Source organism: Oncorhynchus keta, chromosome 13 (genome assembly GCF_023373465.1).
Source record: "Oncorhynchus keta strain PuntledgeMale-10-30-2019 chromosome 13, Oket_V2, whole genome shotgun sequence".
NCBI lineage: Eukaryota > Metazoa > Chordata > Actinopteri > Salmoniformes > Salmonidae > Oncorhynchus > Oncorhynchus keta.
Window position 1 is genome coordinate 38,627,050 of NC_068433.1, and position 13,999 is coordinate 38,641,048.

A 13,999-nucleotide genomic window follows, 5' to 3' on the forward strand; every position below is an offset into this window, starting at 1 on the left:
TCTGAGGACTACAGGGTTTGTATTGTGTTTCCTTAACTGCCCAAGCAATAATATGTTGTTTGGGTCACATGAATTACACATTGATTTTTGGTAAAAGTGGTAATGTTTTTGACATTTTGGGAAAAGGATTGCAGGGTTTGAAATAGCACTTTGCCTTGTAGCCTTTGAGAGTGGTTCCCCCGTGGTTTGATTCATGGAGGGCACCTTTCATTATGATTGACAAGTATTGTGCAAATGGGACATTTCTGTCACTCTAAACCATAATATGAATTATACAGCTTCGTTAGACTGTCAAAAACAATGACATTTGTTTATACATGACAACATACTGTTGAAAATTAATCAGAAAAGAGACATTTTCAAACTTGTCTTGGATATACATGTATCTAATGTTTAATTACAATTGCACAGCAAATTTGTCCATTTTAACCCCATTCTCAAAACTCAGTCAGCTCAGGTACATTCGATAACAAAGGAACAGCATTTGGTTAAAATATACGAGACATGTCGACCATTTTGTCTGCCTCTGGGTTATGTACTGTACACTCCTTTGAGACAAATGATAAAGGCAATATTATACATAGTTTACAATTAAGGTACATTTAGAACTTCCCTGGAATTTGAACCGGAATGATGGATGGACAATACCATGAAACAGTATTAGCGTTGATTTACAAACTGAAAACTTGGTCTCCTCCTCCTCTATCTTAGGTTCTTTAGATGAAAAACATATTTGAGATAGGATCTCTATAGCCCTGTCCTCTGCTTGGTATGAGATGGGAGTTGAGGGAGACATTGTTTGATGTCATAATAGTATGATGGACAATTGTTTATTTGACCAATCGTGTCACAGCTCAAAGTATATGTCTACGGTCAACAAGTACCCAAGGCCAACAGAGCTCTGCAAACGGACGACATAATGTTCTAAGACCATGAAAACTCTGTTGATGTTTCATGAATCCTTTAATGCTGCTCAAAGAACATACATCCGTTGACCTAGAGACGTGTTTCCCAACACCGGTCCTCGTACCCATTTTTGTTGTAGGCCTGGATTAACGCAACTCATCGAGGGCTTGATGATTAGTTGACAAGTGGAACCAGGTGTGCTTGTCTAGGTTTACAATAAGGATGTGTAGTGGAGGACCAGGGTTGGGAAACAATGGCCTAGAGCATATCAAAACATTATCCCACAAACAAGCTACAGGAAACTACAAATTGTTTGTCCATAATTTCTAATAAACAAAAGGGTGGGTTCATGGACAATATTTTCTTTAAAGTTGGTGGAGCTATAGTCACAAAACTGGGGTATTCACCATGCTGCTCAAGAAGGAAAAGTGAATTTCAGAGATTTGGGATTTCTGAATAACGGACTCTCCCCGCTTCCTTGGCAGTATACAGAAATGTCCCAGTTGGCTATGAAACAAAAGCATCTCCACCTCCCTCACGGACAAAGTAGTTCCCATCATGTGATTATTATGTTCCCCTTTGTGCTTCTGACCTTAGTTGTGGAGCATGGTCAAAGAGCGAGTAATAATGGCCTAGAACCTTCCCCTTTAGAATCAGTGTTGAATGGAGAGTGATTTTTGGCACACTCGGTATCAATGCAAATCTTCATTGATTGTGCATTGATACTAAGTACGAAGAGGTTCGCTGTTCATTCATAATTTTATATTTGTGCTCTTTAGGAGCTTTGATGGCTGCATGATATTTCTACACATCTAAACCCTTGAAATCAGTCACTTTGTTCTTTAGTTTTTCTTGAGTTTATCCTCTTTGTGGAGTGTGCTCAGCGGCTACCCCTAGCTGCTGATCTTGGTCAGCATCTTGTTGATGGCCTGCTTGACGTGGGTGGTGGAGCTACGGCGCCTGGCCTTGCCCTGAACCACCTTGCGGCGCCTCAACTCGCGACACAGCTCATGGAATGCTTCCGCCACCATGCCACCCTCGTCGGCGCACGCCGAGCACTCGTAGAAGGCGCACGCCATCTCGGCAGCCAGCCGCTCGCCCTCCTCTGTGCCCACCTGTCGGGCATGGTCTAGGTCGGCTTTGTTGCCCACCAGAACCAACGGGACATTCTTGGGTTTCTTGACTTCCTCTAGGAGACCTCGCAAAGGAGCCACTTCGTCAAAGCTGCCCCGGTCAGTGATGTCATAGACAATGACGAAGCCATCGCCCCAGCGCATGTGGCTCTCCTTCTGCTGCGTGTCCTCCTGAGGTAAAGATACAGGAGGGCAGGATATTTTTTTAGCCACAATCTTTCGGCAACTAGCTAGCTAATTAGAGTACTGTTGACCAATAGGCCCACTTGTTGTCTGGCATATCCACAAGGCAAAGAAACAATAACTCTATGCAAGCCTTCATTGAACAAGTGATGGAGAATTGAGGCATCTGAACAGAGCTTTTTATAAAATAACTTCCACTATGTTTTCAGCGGATTCAAATGCTTTATTTCTCCTTTCTCAACATAACACTTTTTAAATCCCCCAGATTTGAACAGTCGGCTACCCTTCTGAAACTGGGTACAAATTTCAGCAGCTGCTCCTGATTTCATCAAGTCGGTACAGCCAGTCCTGTCTTAACAAAACTTACTAGTCGTGTGTTGAAGAAAAATGAAGTCTTAAACTTGCATGAGCCAGCGATATTCTTGACCTCAACTGTTATTGGTAATAATAACTTACTTTGTTACAATAACTATTGCATAACTCACATTGAACATAGTGATACTTGACATCTATATAACTGACCGACTTCTGAACTTATCTGATTTATGAGGTATAAGGATGCCTTCGGGGTCCAAGAAGAATCAAAAGGCTTGATATATGTACTCACCACTTTCAACAGCTTTGAAGAGAACGAAGAAACCTCAGCTCTACACTGGCTCTCTGACAGAGAAAGACATGTCTAGCAACGCTTGGTTTCGGCCCCTCACCTAAACTCTCACTCCCTGCACTCTCAAAATAGAATACAATGTAATGAGCGAAGGATGACTTGGCTTGATGTTTCACAGGGGAAATTAGTAGCAAGGCAGAACACCTACGTACTCAGACTAGCAGCAGCACATTTATCGTATAATGTGTTTACCCAATGGCTGATTAGAACAGAATAGAGCAACGCTAACGAGGACTTGGTTTAGCTAGGACTGCTACTGTGAATAGACTCTAAGTCATCATTATACAGTAGGGTTGAACTGGGATATTCAATTGACTATGAATTACTCTTATTCTATTGCCAGTCAGAGTATAAACATTTCTCTACACAAATGTCGGTTTTCTGTGCAAAGTTGCTGAAGCTCCAACCTGTCCGGCTGTGTCAAGGATCTCCATGGTCACAACCTCATCGTCTATGGTTGCTTGATGGCGATATGTTGATTCTGGAAAGAACAAAAAGACAAACTCCATTTAGAAGATGGGTAACATGTTTATGTCTATCATGCACCGTTGAGCCCACCTGGTTGTTTAGGTGGTCAATGAACCAGGATGAGAGGTGGATACAGATGTGAATGCTGGCTATGACCCTCTTTGTTATACCTAGATGAGGAGTAGTTTACCTGAAATGTCTCTTGTAAAAATAAATAAAAATCTGTGTAAACTCTCAAAAACCCTAAAAGGCACTTCTCCCTGTTCAAAACATGCTTTTTCAAGCATGGTGGGCAGCTACTATTGGAAACGGCGGGGGTCTGGAGTTTAACCGCCAGTAACACTAGAACGCTCTGGTTGGGTGTTAGTCAGCTGTGCGTGTCATCATCCCTGCCTCTACCCAGGTGCCCTCTGGGACGTAAAACACTGTGTGTGTGTGAAATGTCACCCAGCGCGACTGCTAGGGTGTTGATTTAATGCCTTCGGGTCTCACAGGACGTCCCATTTCAGCTGCCACATCCACACACGTGCAAGCACACACCTGAACACACACACACGCAAGTACACACACCTAATATGTGTGTTTGGGTATTGACAGCATGAACAGGGGGGCTTGGGGATGATTTAATGGTCCAACCTACATATCTGAAGATCTTGAGGGCCAACACCCCAGTCATTTTCCTGGCAGCAAATAACTCATTTCCTAGCGAGAACCTGGAGCTGCTGTTGGTGTTATTTCAGAATGCTGAAAGAGAAAGTCTCATACCAGAATATTAACTGGAAACATCAACAGATCAGCCCCCATCTCAAGCTGTTTGTACTTTTAACTACTACGCCTCTTAGAAATGTGTTTTCCTGTTCTGCTCACTCACTGGAATGCCAAGCATCTGCTTTCCTATTTGTTTCCATCTGTGATATTTATTCCTGTGATTGTGCAATGTCATATGACCTCAATACATTAGATTAATAGTCGATTTCTAGTAGGTAGTAGTTATTGTAGTAGATTTCTCTGCCCCTTTTATTGAGGAGTGACTTGGTAAGACTTCATTTCATGAGGTAAATAAGATTAGATCAGAAGGGGGGTATAAATTGTTCACAGCTACTTTCGGCATCAGCACGAACACAAAGGTAACTTTTTGTATGAATGACAAGCCAACTTACATAATTACACTGCTCACATGCTTCCCATTGAGTGACAATTAATGGAATTCTCATATTCCTATTCTACGGTAGAAGGATAATATTAGCAGTTGTGTGTTAGCTGGGCAGGGTGGAGTCGGATAAATAAATAGTTTACAATTGAACAATAAACAGAGAACCACCATATATGAAAAACCATAGAAATGTAGAACTGTTTTTTAATTGTGGGGGAAAAGTCCTGACAAGACTGCCGCAATGAGCAGGGTTTGTCGCCATTGTCAAATTATTGGTGTCATGGCAACAAGCATGACAATGCTCCGGTCCAGAGCCAGGAAAACACATTCCCTTAGTGGAGGCTGCATAGGGGAGGACGACTCATAATAATGGCTAGAACTGAGCCAAAGGAATGGCATCAAATACATGGAAACCATGTATGATACCATTCCTCTGAATACCACGAGCCCGTCCTCCCCAATTAAGGTGGCACCAACCTCCTGTGGCATTCACCCACATAGATTATATGACTTTGGGAAAAGGGTATGCTTATGTAACAGTATAGACTTTACGTCCGTCCCCTTGCCCCGACCTGGGCGCGAACCAGGGACGCTCTGCACACGTCAACAGTCACCCTCGAGGCATCGTTACCCATCGCTCCACAAAAGCCGGGGGAAGGGGAACCACTACTTCAAGGTCTCAGAGCAAGTGACATCACCGATGGAAACGCTACTAGCGCGCACCACCGCTAACTAGCTAGCCATTTCACATCGGCTACACTTGTATTTATATATTGAATTGTGTATCTCCATCCCCCCCCAAAAAAATATTTTCCTGATGTTAGTCACTGTAGCAGTCTTTTGTAATCATATTTAATTGATCCCCTTTGCGCAGGTTAAATCCTAATTCCTAAACTCTGATCAGAATTGAGGGAACATCAAAAAAGAACAAGGTTTCAACATATCATATTCCTACAGTTGAATTATGTAACAACAATCAAAAAAACAAATTAGCGGATGGCATCTCTTCGAAGTAAAGCGAAAGATGTGGTAGAGATTTCCTCCAGATTTCGTCTTATTATCATAGCTTCATCAAATCCATTTGTATGTGCAGACTGTACACCTACGCAAACTAAGTGCTTCTTGAATGTCAATCGAAACAGATTGCTGTTCATTTCATTACAGGCGTTTTGAGATTGACAGCATGGTGGTTGATTTAATCAGAGGGCTCCATTTTAGGGATTCTATCATCATATGATGAAATGACCAATTTAGTAGACTACAAGGCACGTTATTAAAATCATATTACTTTTCTGGACTCGCATAAACCACCGAAGGATATGTGTAACCTACAGTATACACACACTGCGTACTGTTTGCAAAAACGTGATTAAATTGCTTCCAGACCCTGTTCTGAAACTTCATGAAATTAATCTGTCTGGTGTTGTAATTCAATATTCTCAACGTCCAAGTTTCTTACAGAGCGGTGAGCGCTGTGTCTCTCTCGAACTCTCTCAGCCCAAAGCCTTCATCTTTCATTCAACCCTTGTGTGACGTCAGGAAATAAGCTGTGGTGGGTACTAGGTTATACTCTTGAATGCTGTTCGAATAACAAGCACTTGAGCCTGCACCAAAACGTACATCACATTCAGGGGGAAAATGGGGGAACTGTCAATGGGAATCAGAGACGTGGCTTGCAGTGAGAAAATATATATAAATATCTGCCGGATCCAATTCCCTTTCAAGCTAATTGTTTGACAGTATGCTATAAGCATATCTTAGACCATTGGTATTTGTAGGAGTATATGTGTATATATAGCATCCATCACATTGAAATGTCTGCATGCAATGAGGCTTAATGTCTATATCATGTTACTGCTCCCCCCATGCCAACAGTTGGGTCTGTGCCACGGTGTTATTCAACTTCTAATGAGGCGGACTCTGTACATAGCATGCTTTCGAACCATGAACCGAACAACCCCAATATTGTTCTAGCTTTAAGCAAAACATGCCACAATAGGATTTTCCTGCCAATGACGGGATGTAGGCTTACTATACGAACCTCCCCTTGCACGGTCACTGTGGTCACTTAGCCTATATATGAACCTGATTAACCGACAACTGGCGTGAATGAATGACGCTTCGCCCCTCGCCCTAAACGTAAGGCATTGCCTCTATCCCTGTCTCATAATCACATAGCATTCATAGCATGTTAAATCACCGACCAGGCTGGACTTGTGATGTAGTTTTTGCTATAAAAACAAGGTCAGGCCTAACCTAAAAAGGCATATTGTCAGGAAATGAATCTGTATGATATGTTGAGGAGATATGGGGGAAATATACTACCACATGGGAGTGATTATTATTACTGCGGTTGCTATCTTGACATGATAACTCGCAGCGATAGAAGGCTTTGACCAACGCAGCACGGTCATCTCTGGATCAAAACAGCCTTTGAGGTCAGATAAAGCCTTTGATACCCAAAATCATAGGGAGAGTGCTTTACTTGCTGAACAAAACACACTAAGACTAGTGTTGTGCAGGTTGTTTTCAATGTTGCCTAGGACAGCAGGAGGGGAGCAGGAAGGGTGTCTTACCAAGCGTTGGGTCATACTCCCAGATGAAACGTCTGGTCAGAAACCTCACCACTAGAGCTGTAGAGAGGGATAGATGGGGGGGAGGGGATGGATGGGGGGGTGGATGGGGAGAGAGATGGGGATGGATGGATGGGGATGGGGGAGAGATGGGGAGGGAGGGGGAGGGAGGGGGAGGGAGGGAGGGAGGGAGGGAGGGAGGGGGGAGGGAGGGAGGGAGGGAGGGAGGGAGGGAGGGAGGGAGGGAGGGAGGGAGGGAGGGAGGGAGGGAGGGAGGGAGGGAGGGAGGAGGGGGAGGGGAGGGAGGGGAGGGAGAGAAGGGGAATTAACATACTGTGCTGTAATGTAATTCAATCAATCAACTTAAATATAGAGCAAGTGAAAACATGAAGATAGGATTCTGTCTTGACAGACAGGGGTAATCAGTTTGGGTGGGATGGAAAACTCTCCCCACTTGGTATCAGATGCACAGAGTGCTCATCTGATTACGCAACAATTTATTCAGTTCAAAGGGACAACAACCTCGCTTTTATATGCACATCTAATCAGAGCCACTTACAAGCAGGAATGTATTAGAGACAGATGCTTGTAAGCCTTAAAGGAACCGTGTGCATACAGATACAGCAGCATGTCGTCTGAATTGTTTTACATCTTCAAATACAGTGTGTTCAGAGACAGCCTGCTAGACCAGACATCCGTTCCCCAAATATCTAATTACCATTTACGCCTAGCTTCTTTTCACTTTGTGTCTTTGTTGTCATAAATGTGAAATGCATAAGACCATTCTATCCAATGATAGTCATTCCCATAGAAAATAACACTACACTCTAAAAAATGCTGGGTTGTTTGGATGACCCGACTGCTGGGTTGCCAGGCATTAGGACATTTAGTTGGGTTGTTTTCTTTAATAACTGATGGGTTATTGATCCTGGGTGCTGGGTTATTGATGCTGGGTTATTGAGATATGACCCAGCAGTTCAGAAGACTGGAGGGGTGACTTAATAGGGATGTGTGTTTCAGGTAGTTACTTTTGGCCACCCGTGAGAGTAAATGTTAATATGTTCTGTTGTATTATCACATGTTAAGGTTGAACACTGAAACCTTTGTGGCTTAAATGAGGGTTACAAGTGTGAGTTTCTAAAGAGCCTATGCATATACCAATGTTGGGATAAATAATACATATCCTAATATTGTACCTCAATGTTGTGATATGTATATAATAATGTTGTGAAATGTATTAGAGTTTAATGTGCAAAATATATTCAAGAACATCTTTTAATTTTCAGGGTTGAAATTTATCACGATGAACAGGAATTACATTTGCTCTCACGGGTGTCCAAAAATAACTATCTGGAAGCCACGCCTCATGAAATTAACCTATGGATTACATCACCCAGTGTGTGTTCTGTCCAATATTTACCCAGCGCTGGGTTAACAAATAACCAAAATTGGGTTGTTTTTAACCCAGCATTTTTTAAAAGTGTAGCGCTATCGTCATTCTGAAGGTAGAGTCTCAGTTCAAATGATGATATATCCTTATGTGCAAAAGGATTGGAACTTTGACTTCCTGTCCTTATTGTAGAATTATAAACCCACTGGATGTAGTCACTGTAGCCACTTCCCTGTGGTTTAGAAGAGTGTTGTTTTACCAAAGGTAAAAATAGCTTGAGGAAAAAAAATAGCTTTCTACCTATGATTAATCCCACTCCTCACTTCAGCTGTGCCATAAATTATTATCAAAAAATGTTAAGAAATTGAATTTCTCTCGTTATTAGGCTACTGAAAGGCTGTTTATTGTGATCTGATATTTTAATTGCATGTCGTGCCTTTATTTGACACTAAGAGATCAAATAATGTTGTAGAGTGTGTTATTTACAGAGTTGATATTTCAGTTGATAGTCTATTAACTCCAAGTAAATACAATAACTTTGGACACTGCAGACATAATTGCCATTCAATTAGGTTGAGATGTGAAGATGACCGCTTGGTAATTCTATTCAATGTGTTGGCTATGTAATAGGTATTCGAGACATTAAAGAAAAGTGTTTTCCACAAGTACTTCGAGTAGCCAGCCAAATAGAAAAAGTAGCCAGTCGCCCCCAATGGTTCTAAAAGAATTTCAAATCAAATGTTATTGGTTATCAGATGTTAATGCGAGTGTAGCGAAATGCTTGTGCTTCTAGTTCCGACCATGCAGTAATATCTAACAAGTAATCTAACAATTTCACAACAACTACCTTATACACACACAAGTGTAAAGGAATGAATACATGTACATGTAAATATATGGATGAATGATGGCTGAAAGGCATAGGCAAGATGCAGTAGATGGTATAGAGTACAGTATATACTTTCAAATGAGCTCTATATTGGTGGCCTCTGGTACATTCTAATTCCTTGAGTCTGTATACCCAGCTAATTAGCCGATGGCCGAACTTGATGTCAAAACAGTTAGGGACAGTTCTAAATTTACTGGGGTGGTCTAAAATAGGGGAGGGTGGCAGGTAGCCTAGGGGTTAGAGCGTTGGGCCAAGCAACAAAGGTTGCTGGTTCGAAAGCTGACCCGTCAAAGGGAATAGAATCTGTGAATGTATCCTTGAGCACGAAACCCTAATTTGCTCTAGGGGTGCTCTACTACTATGGCTGACGCTGTAAAACACATTTCATGCATCTATCTGGTGTACAGTGAGGGAAAAAAGGATTTGATCCCCAGCTGATTTTGTACGTTTGCCCACTGACAAAGAAATGATCAGTCTATAATTTTAATGGTAGGTTTATTTGAACAGTGAGACAGAATAACAACAAAAAAATCCTGAAAAACGCATGTTATAAATTGATTTGCATTTTAATGAGGGAAATAAGTATGACCCCCTCTCAATCAGAAATATTTCTGGCTCCCAGGTGTCTTTTATACAGATAACGAGCTGAGATTAGGAGCACCTCTTAAAGGGAGTGCTCTTCATCTCAGCTTGTTACCTATATAAAAGACACCTGTTCACAGAAGCAATCAATCAATCAGATTCCAAACTCTCCACCATGGCCAAGACCAAAGAGCTCTCCAAGGATGTCAGGGACAAGATTGTAGACCTACACAAGGCTGGAATGGGCTACAAGACCATCGCCAAGTTGCTTGGTGAGAATGTGACAACAGTTGGTGCGATTATTTGCAAATGGAAGAAACACAAAAGAACTGTCAATCTGCCTCGGCCTGGGGCTCCATGCAAGATCTCACCTCGTGGAGTTGCAATGATCATGAGAACGGTGAGGAATCAGCCCAGAACTACACGGGAGGATCTTGTCAATGATCTCAAGGCAGCTGGGACCATAGTCACCAAGAAAACAATTGGTAACACACTACGCCGTGAAGGACTGAAATCCTGCAGCGCCCGCAAGGCCCCCCTGCTCAAGAAAGCACATATACATGCCCGTCTGAAGTTTGCCAATGAACATCTGAATGTTGGGTGCAAGTGTTGTGGTCAGATGAGACCAAAATGGAGCTCTTTGGCATCAACTTAACTCACCATGTTCGGAGGAGAAATGCTGCCTATGACCCCAAGAACATAATCCCTACCGTCAAACATGGAGGTGGAAACATTATGCTTTGGGGGTGTTTTTCTGCTAAGGGGACAGGACAACTTCACCGCATCAAAGGGACGATGGACGGGGCCATGTACCATCAAATCTTGGCTGAGAACCTCCTTCCCTCAGCCAGGGCATTGAAAATGGGTCGTGGATGGGTATTCCAGCATGACAATGACCCAAAACACACGGCCAAGGCAACAAAGGAGTGGCTCAAGAAGAAGCACATTAAGGTCCTGGAGTGGCCTAGCCAGTCTCCAGACCTTAATCCCATAGAAAGTCTGTGGAGGGAGCTGAAGGTTCGAGTTGCCAAACGTCAGCCTCGAAACCTTAATGACTTGGAGATGATCTGCAAAGAGGGGTGGGACAAAATCCCTCCTGTGATGTGTGCAAACCTGGTGGCCAACTACAAGAAATGTCTGACCTCTGATTACCAGCAAGGGTTTTGCCACCAAGTACTAAGTCATGTTTTGCAGAGGGGTTAAATACTTATTTCCCTCATTAAAATGGTAATCAATTTATTACATTTTTGACATGTGTTTTTCTGGACTTTTTTGTTGTTATTCTGTCTCTCACTGTTCAAATGAACCTACCATTAAAATTATAGACTGATCATTTCTTTGTCAGTGGGCAAACGTACAAAATCAGCAAGGGATTAAATACTTTTTTCCCTCACTGTATGTGACAATAAAACATCTTCAATTGTCAAACTTCTTTTTTCGCTTTGGGTTGTGCTGTTTTATATTGTGCACAGGGGAAGCTAGTGTGTTTTTTTCCCCTGGTTTACATTAGAGGTCGACTGATTCTAAGTTTTCAACGCTGATACCGATACCGATTATTGGAGGACCAAAAAAGCCGATACCGATTAATCTGACGATTAAAAGATACATATATATATATTGTAACAATGACAATTACAACAATACTTAATGAACACTTATTTTAACTTAATATAATACTTAAACATCTATTTAGCCTCAAATAAATAATGCAAAAACAGTGTTGGGGAAAAAAGTAAAATGTGCAATATGTGCCATGTAAGAAAGCTAACGTTTAAGTTCCTTGCTCAGAACATGAGAACATATGAAAGCTGGTGGTTCCTTTAAACATGAGTCTTCAATATTCCCAGGTAAGAAGTTTTAGGTTGTAGTTATTACAGGACTATTTCCCTCTATACCATTTGTATTTCATTAACCTTTGACGATTGGATGTTCTAATAGACACTTTAATATTGCCAGTGTAACAGTATAGCTTCCATCCCTCTCCTCGCTCCTCCCTAGGCTTGAACCAGGAACACAACGACAACAGCCACCCTCGAAGCAGCGTTACCCATGCAGAACCAGGAACAACCACTCCACTCCGAGTGACGTTTGAAACGCTATTAGCGCGCATCCCGCTAACTAGCTAGCCATTTCACATCGGTTACACCAGCCTCATCTCGGGAGTCGATAGGCTTGAAGTCATAAACAGCGCATTGCTTGACGCACAACGAAGAGCTGCTGGCAAAATGCACGAAAGTGCTGTTTGGATGAATGCTTACGAGACTGCTGCTGCCTAGCACCGCTCAGTCAGATACTTGTATGCTCAGTCAGATTATATGCAACGCAGGAAACGTTATATAAACTAGTAATATCATCAACCATGTGTAGTTAACTAGTGATTATGATTGTTTTTTATAAGATAAGTTTAATGCTAGCTAGCAACTTACCTTGGCTTACTGCATTCCCGTCAGTCTCCTTGTGGAGTGCAAGGAGAGGCAGGTGGTTAGAGCATTGGACCAGTTAACTGTAAGGTTGCAAGATTGGATCCCCCGAGCTGACAAGGTGAAAATCTGTCATTCTGCCCCTGAACGAGGCAGTTAACCCCACCATTCCTAGGCTGTCATTGAAAATAAGAATGTGTTCTTAACTGACTTGCCTAGTTAAATAAAGGTGTAAAAAAAAAAAAGTGGTGTCCAAAAATACAGATTTCCGGGTTGTTATGAAAACTTAAACAGCCCTAATTAATCGGCCATTCCGATTCATCGGTCGACCTCTAGTTTACATTCACTCTTTTGCAGGTTTTACTATACCATTTCTTCCATCCTAGCCAAATCTCCTCATCTGCTTGCGCCTCCCTTATATCAAGGCGTTTTGGTATTTCCCTTATGCACTATGCTTTTCCGCATGCTAACCTTTACTATACCACAGATCAATATAGCCTACCAGTCTGTCTAACCTGCCTTCTATCCACCATTCATAGTGATATTGGTAAGTGGATCATTTGTAGAGATCTGCAATAGGCTAACTACCAATCAAACCCCACATAAAAGCATCGAATCCACATCAACAAATATGAATTGCTGATAGGCAGTGTAGAGGCCTGGTGCATCATTGAGCATGAAAGAATAGTGAGGATATGAGACACGCAGCTCAGATAGCTCCCTTATTGATTTTGTTTTGGGACAATATACAATTATCCTACAATACCACAATAAAATGAATCATTGTATAATTGTTTTCAATTGAGTACAAATTTCTACCCTAGGCTGCAGTGCAAATTTCATTTGAATAACGGTGCTGGCCCAACGCTCTCTTCTTCTGATACTGAGATGCGCTGTCTGTTGCAGATCATCGTTCTCCCAAGTAGACCTATAATAATGTGGCCACACATGCTCCCGGCAGGCCCAGTTATTCAGGAAAGCTTAACATGCGTTTTGCCTCTCCAATCCGACAGGCTATCCCTAGCGCACCTAGAACCTAACACTTCAATATAGCCTAAATATTTGTCATTAAAATGTTTTTATGTATTACCTTTTTTTGTGGCATAAACACAACCAGTCAATGTTTTAATGTAATTCGGCTAGTCCAGAAGTCTCCTGTCGGCCAGGCATGCGCATGTTCGTCCAAAATATAATTCCACATCCTCAAAATGGCTGGACATGAACCAGGTTTCCATCCAGCCTTGTTATGCGAGTAAAGTACGTTGCAAATGTTTGTTTTTTCATAACCTGGGAAAGAATGCATTTTATTCGGATAGATTAAATACATTATGATGAACTCCACAGGGTGGGGAAAGTTCACGGTGACGAGGTTGAGGGATGCTCATTTCAATAAATATCGAGGGTCTTATTCTGGTGACATGATGATTGATGCTTGGCAGCCCCAAAAGTTCAAAATGCGATAGAAACCCATGTAAGTTTATATTGCGTACATGTCATTTTTATGTACACTGCGTATACACGCACAGACATTTTTCCGCAACAAGTCAATTTGATGGAAACACAACTCTGATGGGGAAAAGTGCATATTGTTTTTATGAATACTTTAGAATATTCACATGAAAATCTGTCGCCAAT

The 13,999-nt window shown here is 42.0% G+C and overlaps 1 protein-coding gene across 1 annotated transcript in view; it reads right to left on the bottom strand.

The window, feature by feature from the left end:
* Positions 1 to 365: 365 nt before the first annotated feature.
* Positions 366 to 13,999, bottom strand: part of LOC118392301 (ras-related and estrogen-regulated growth inhibitor) — a 57,800-nt gene continuing 44,166 nt past the window's right edge. Inside the window, exons 3-5 of the mRNA XM_035784137.2 lie at positions 7,087 to 7,143; positions 3,297 to 3,370; positions 366 to 2,210 (exon numbers count right to left, since the gene is read on the bottom strand). Coding sequence (XP_035640030.1) covers positions 1,800 to 2,210; positions 3,297 to 3,370; positions 7,087 to 7,143 — 542 coding nt within the window. The 3' untranslated portion in view covers positions 366 to 1,799. The remainder of the gene's footprint in view (positions 2,211 to 3,296; positions 3,371 to 7,086; positions 7,144 to 13,999) is intronic.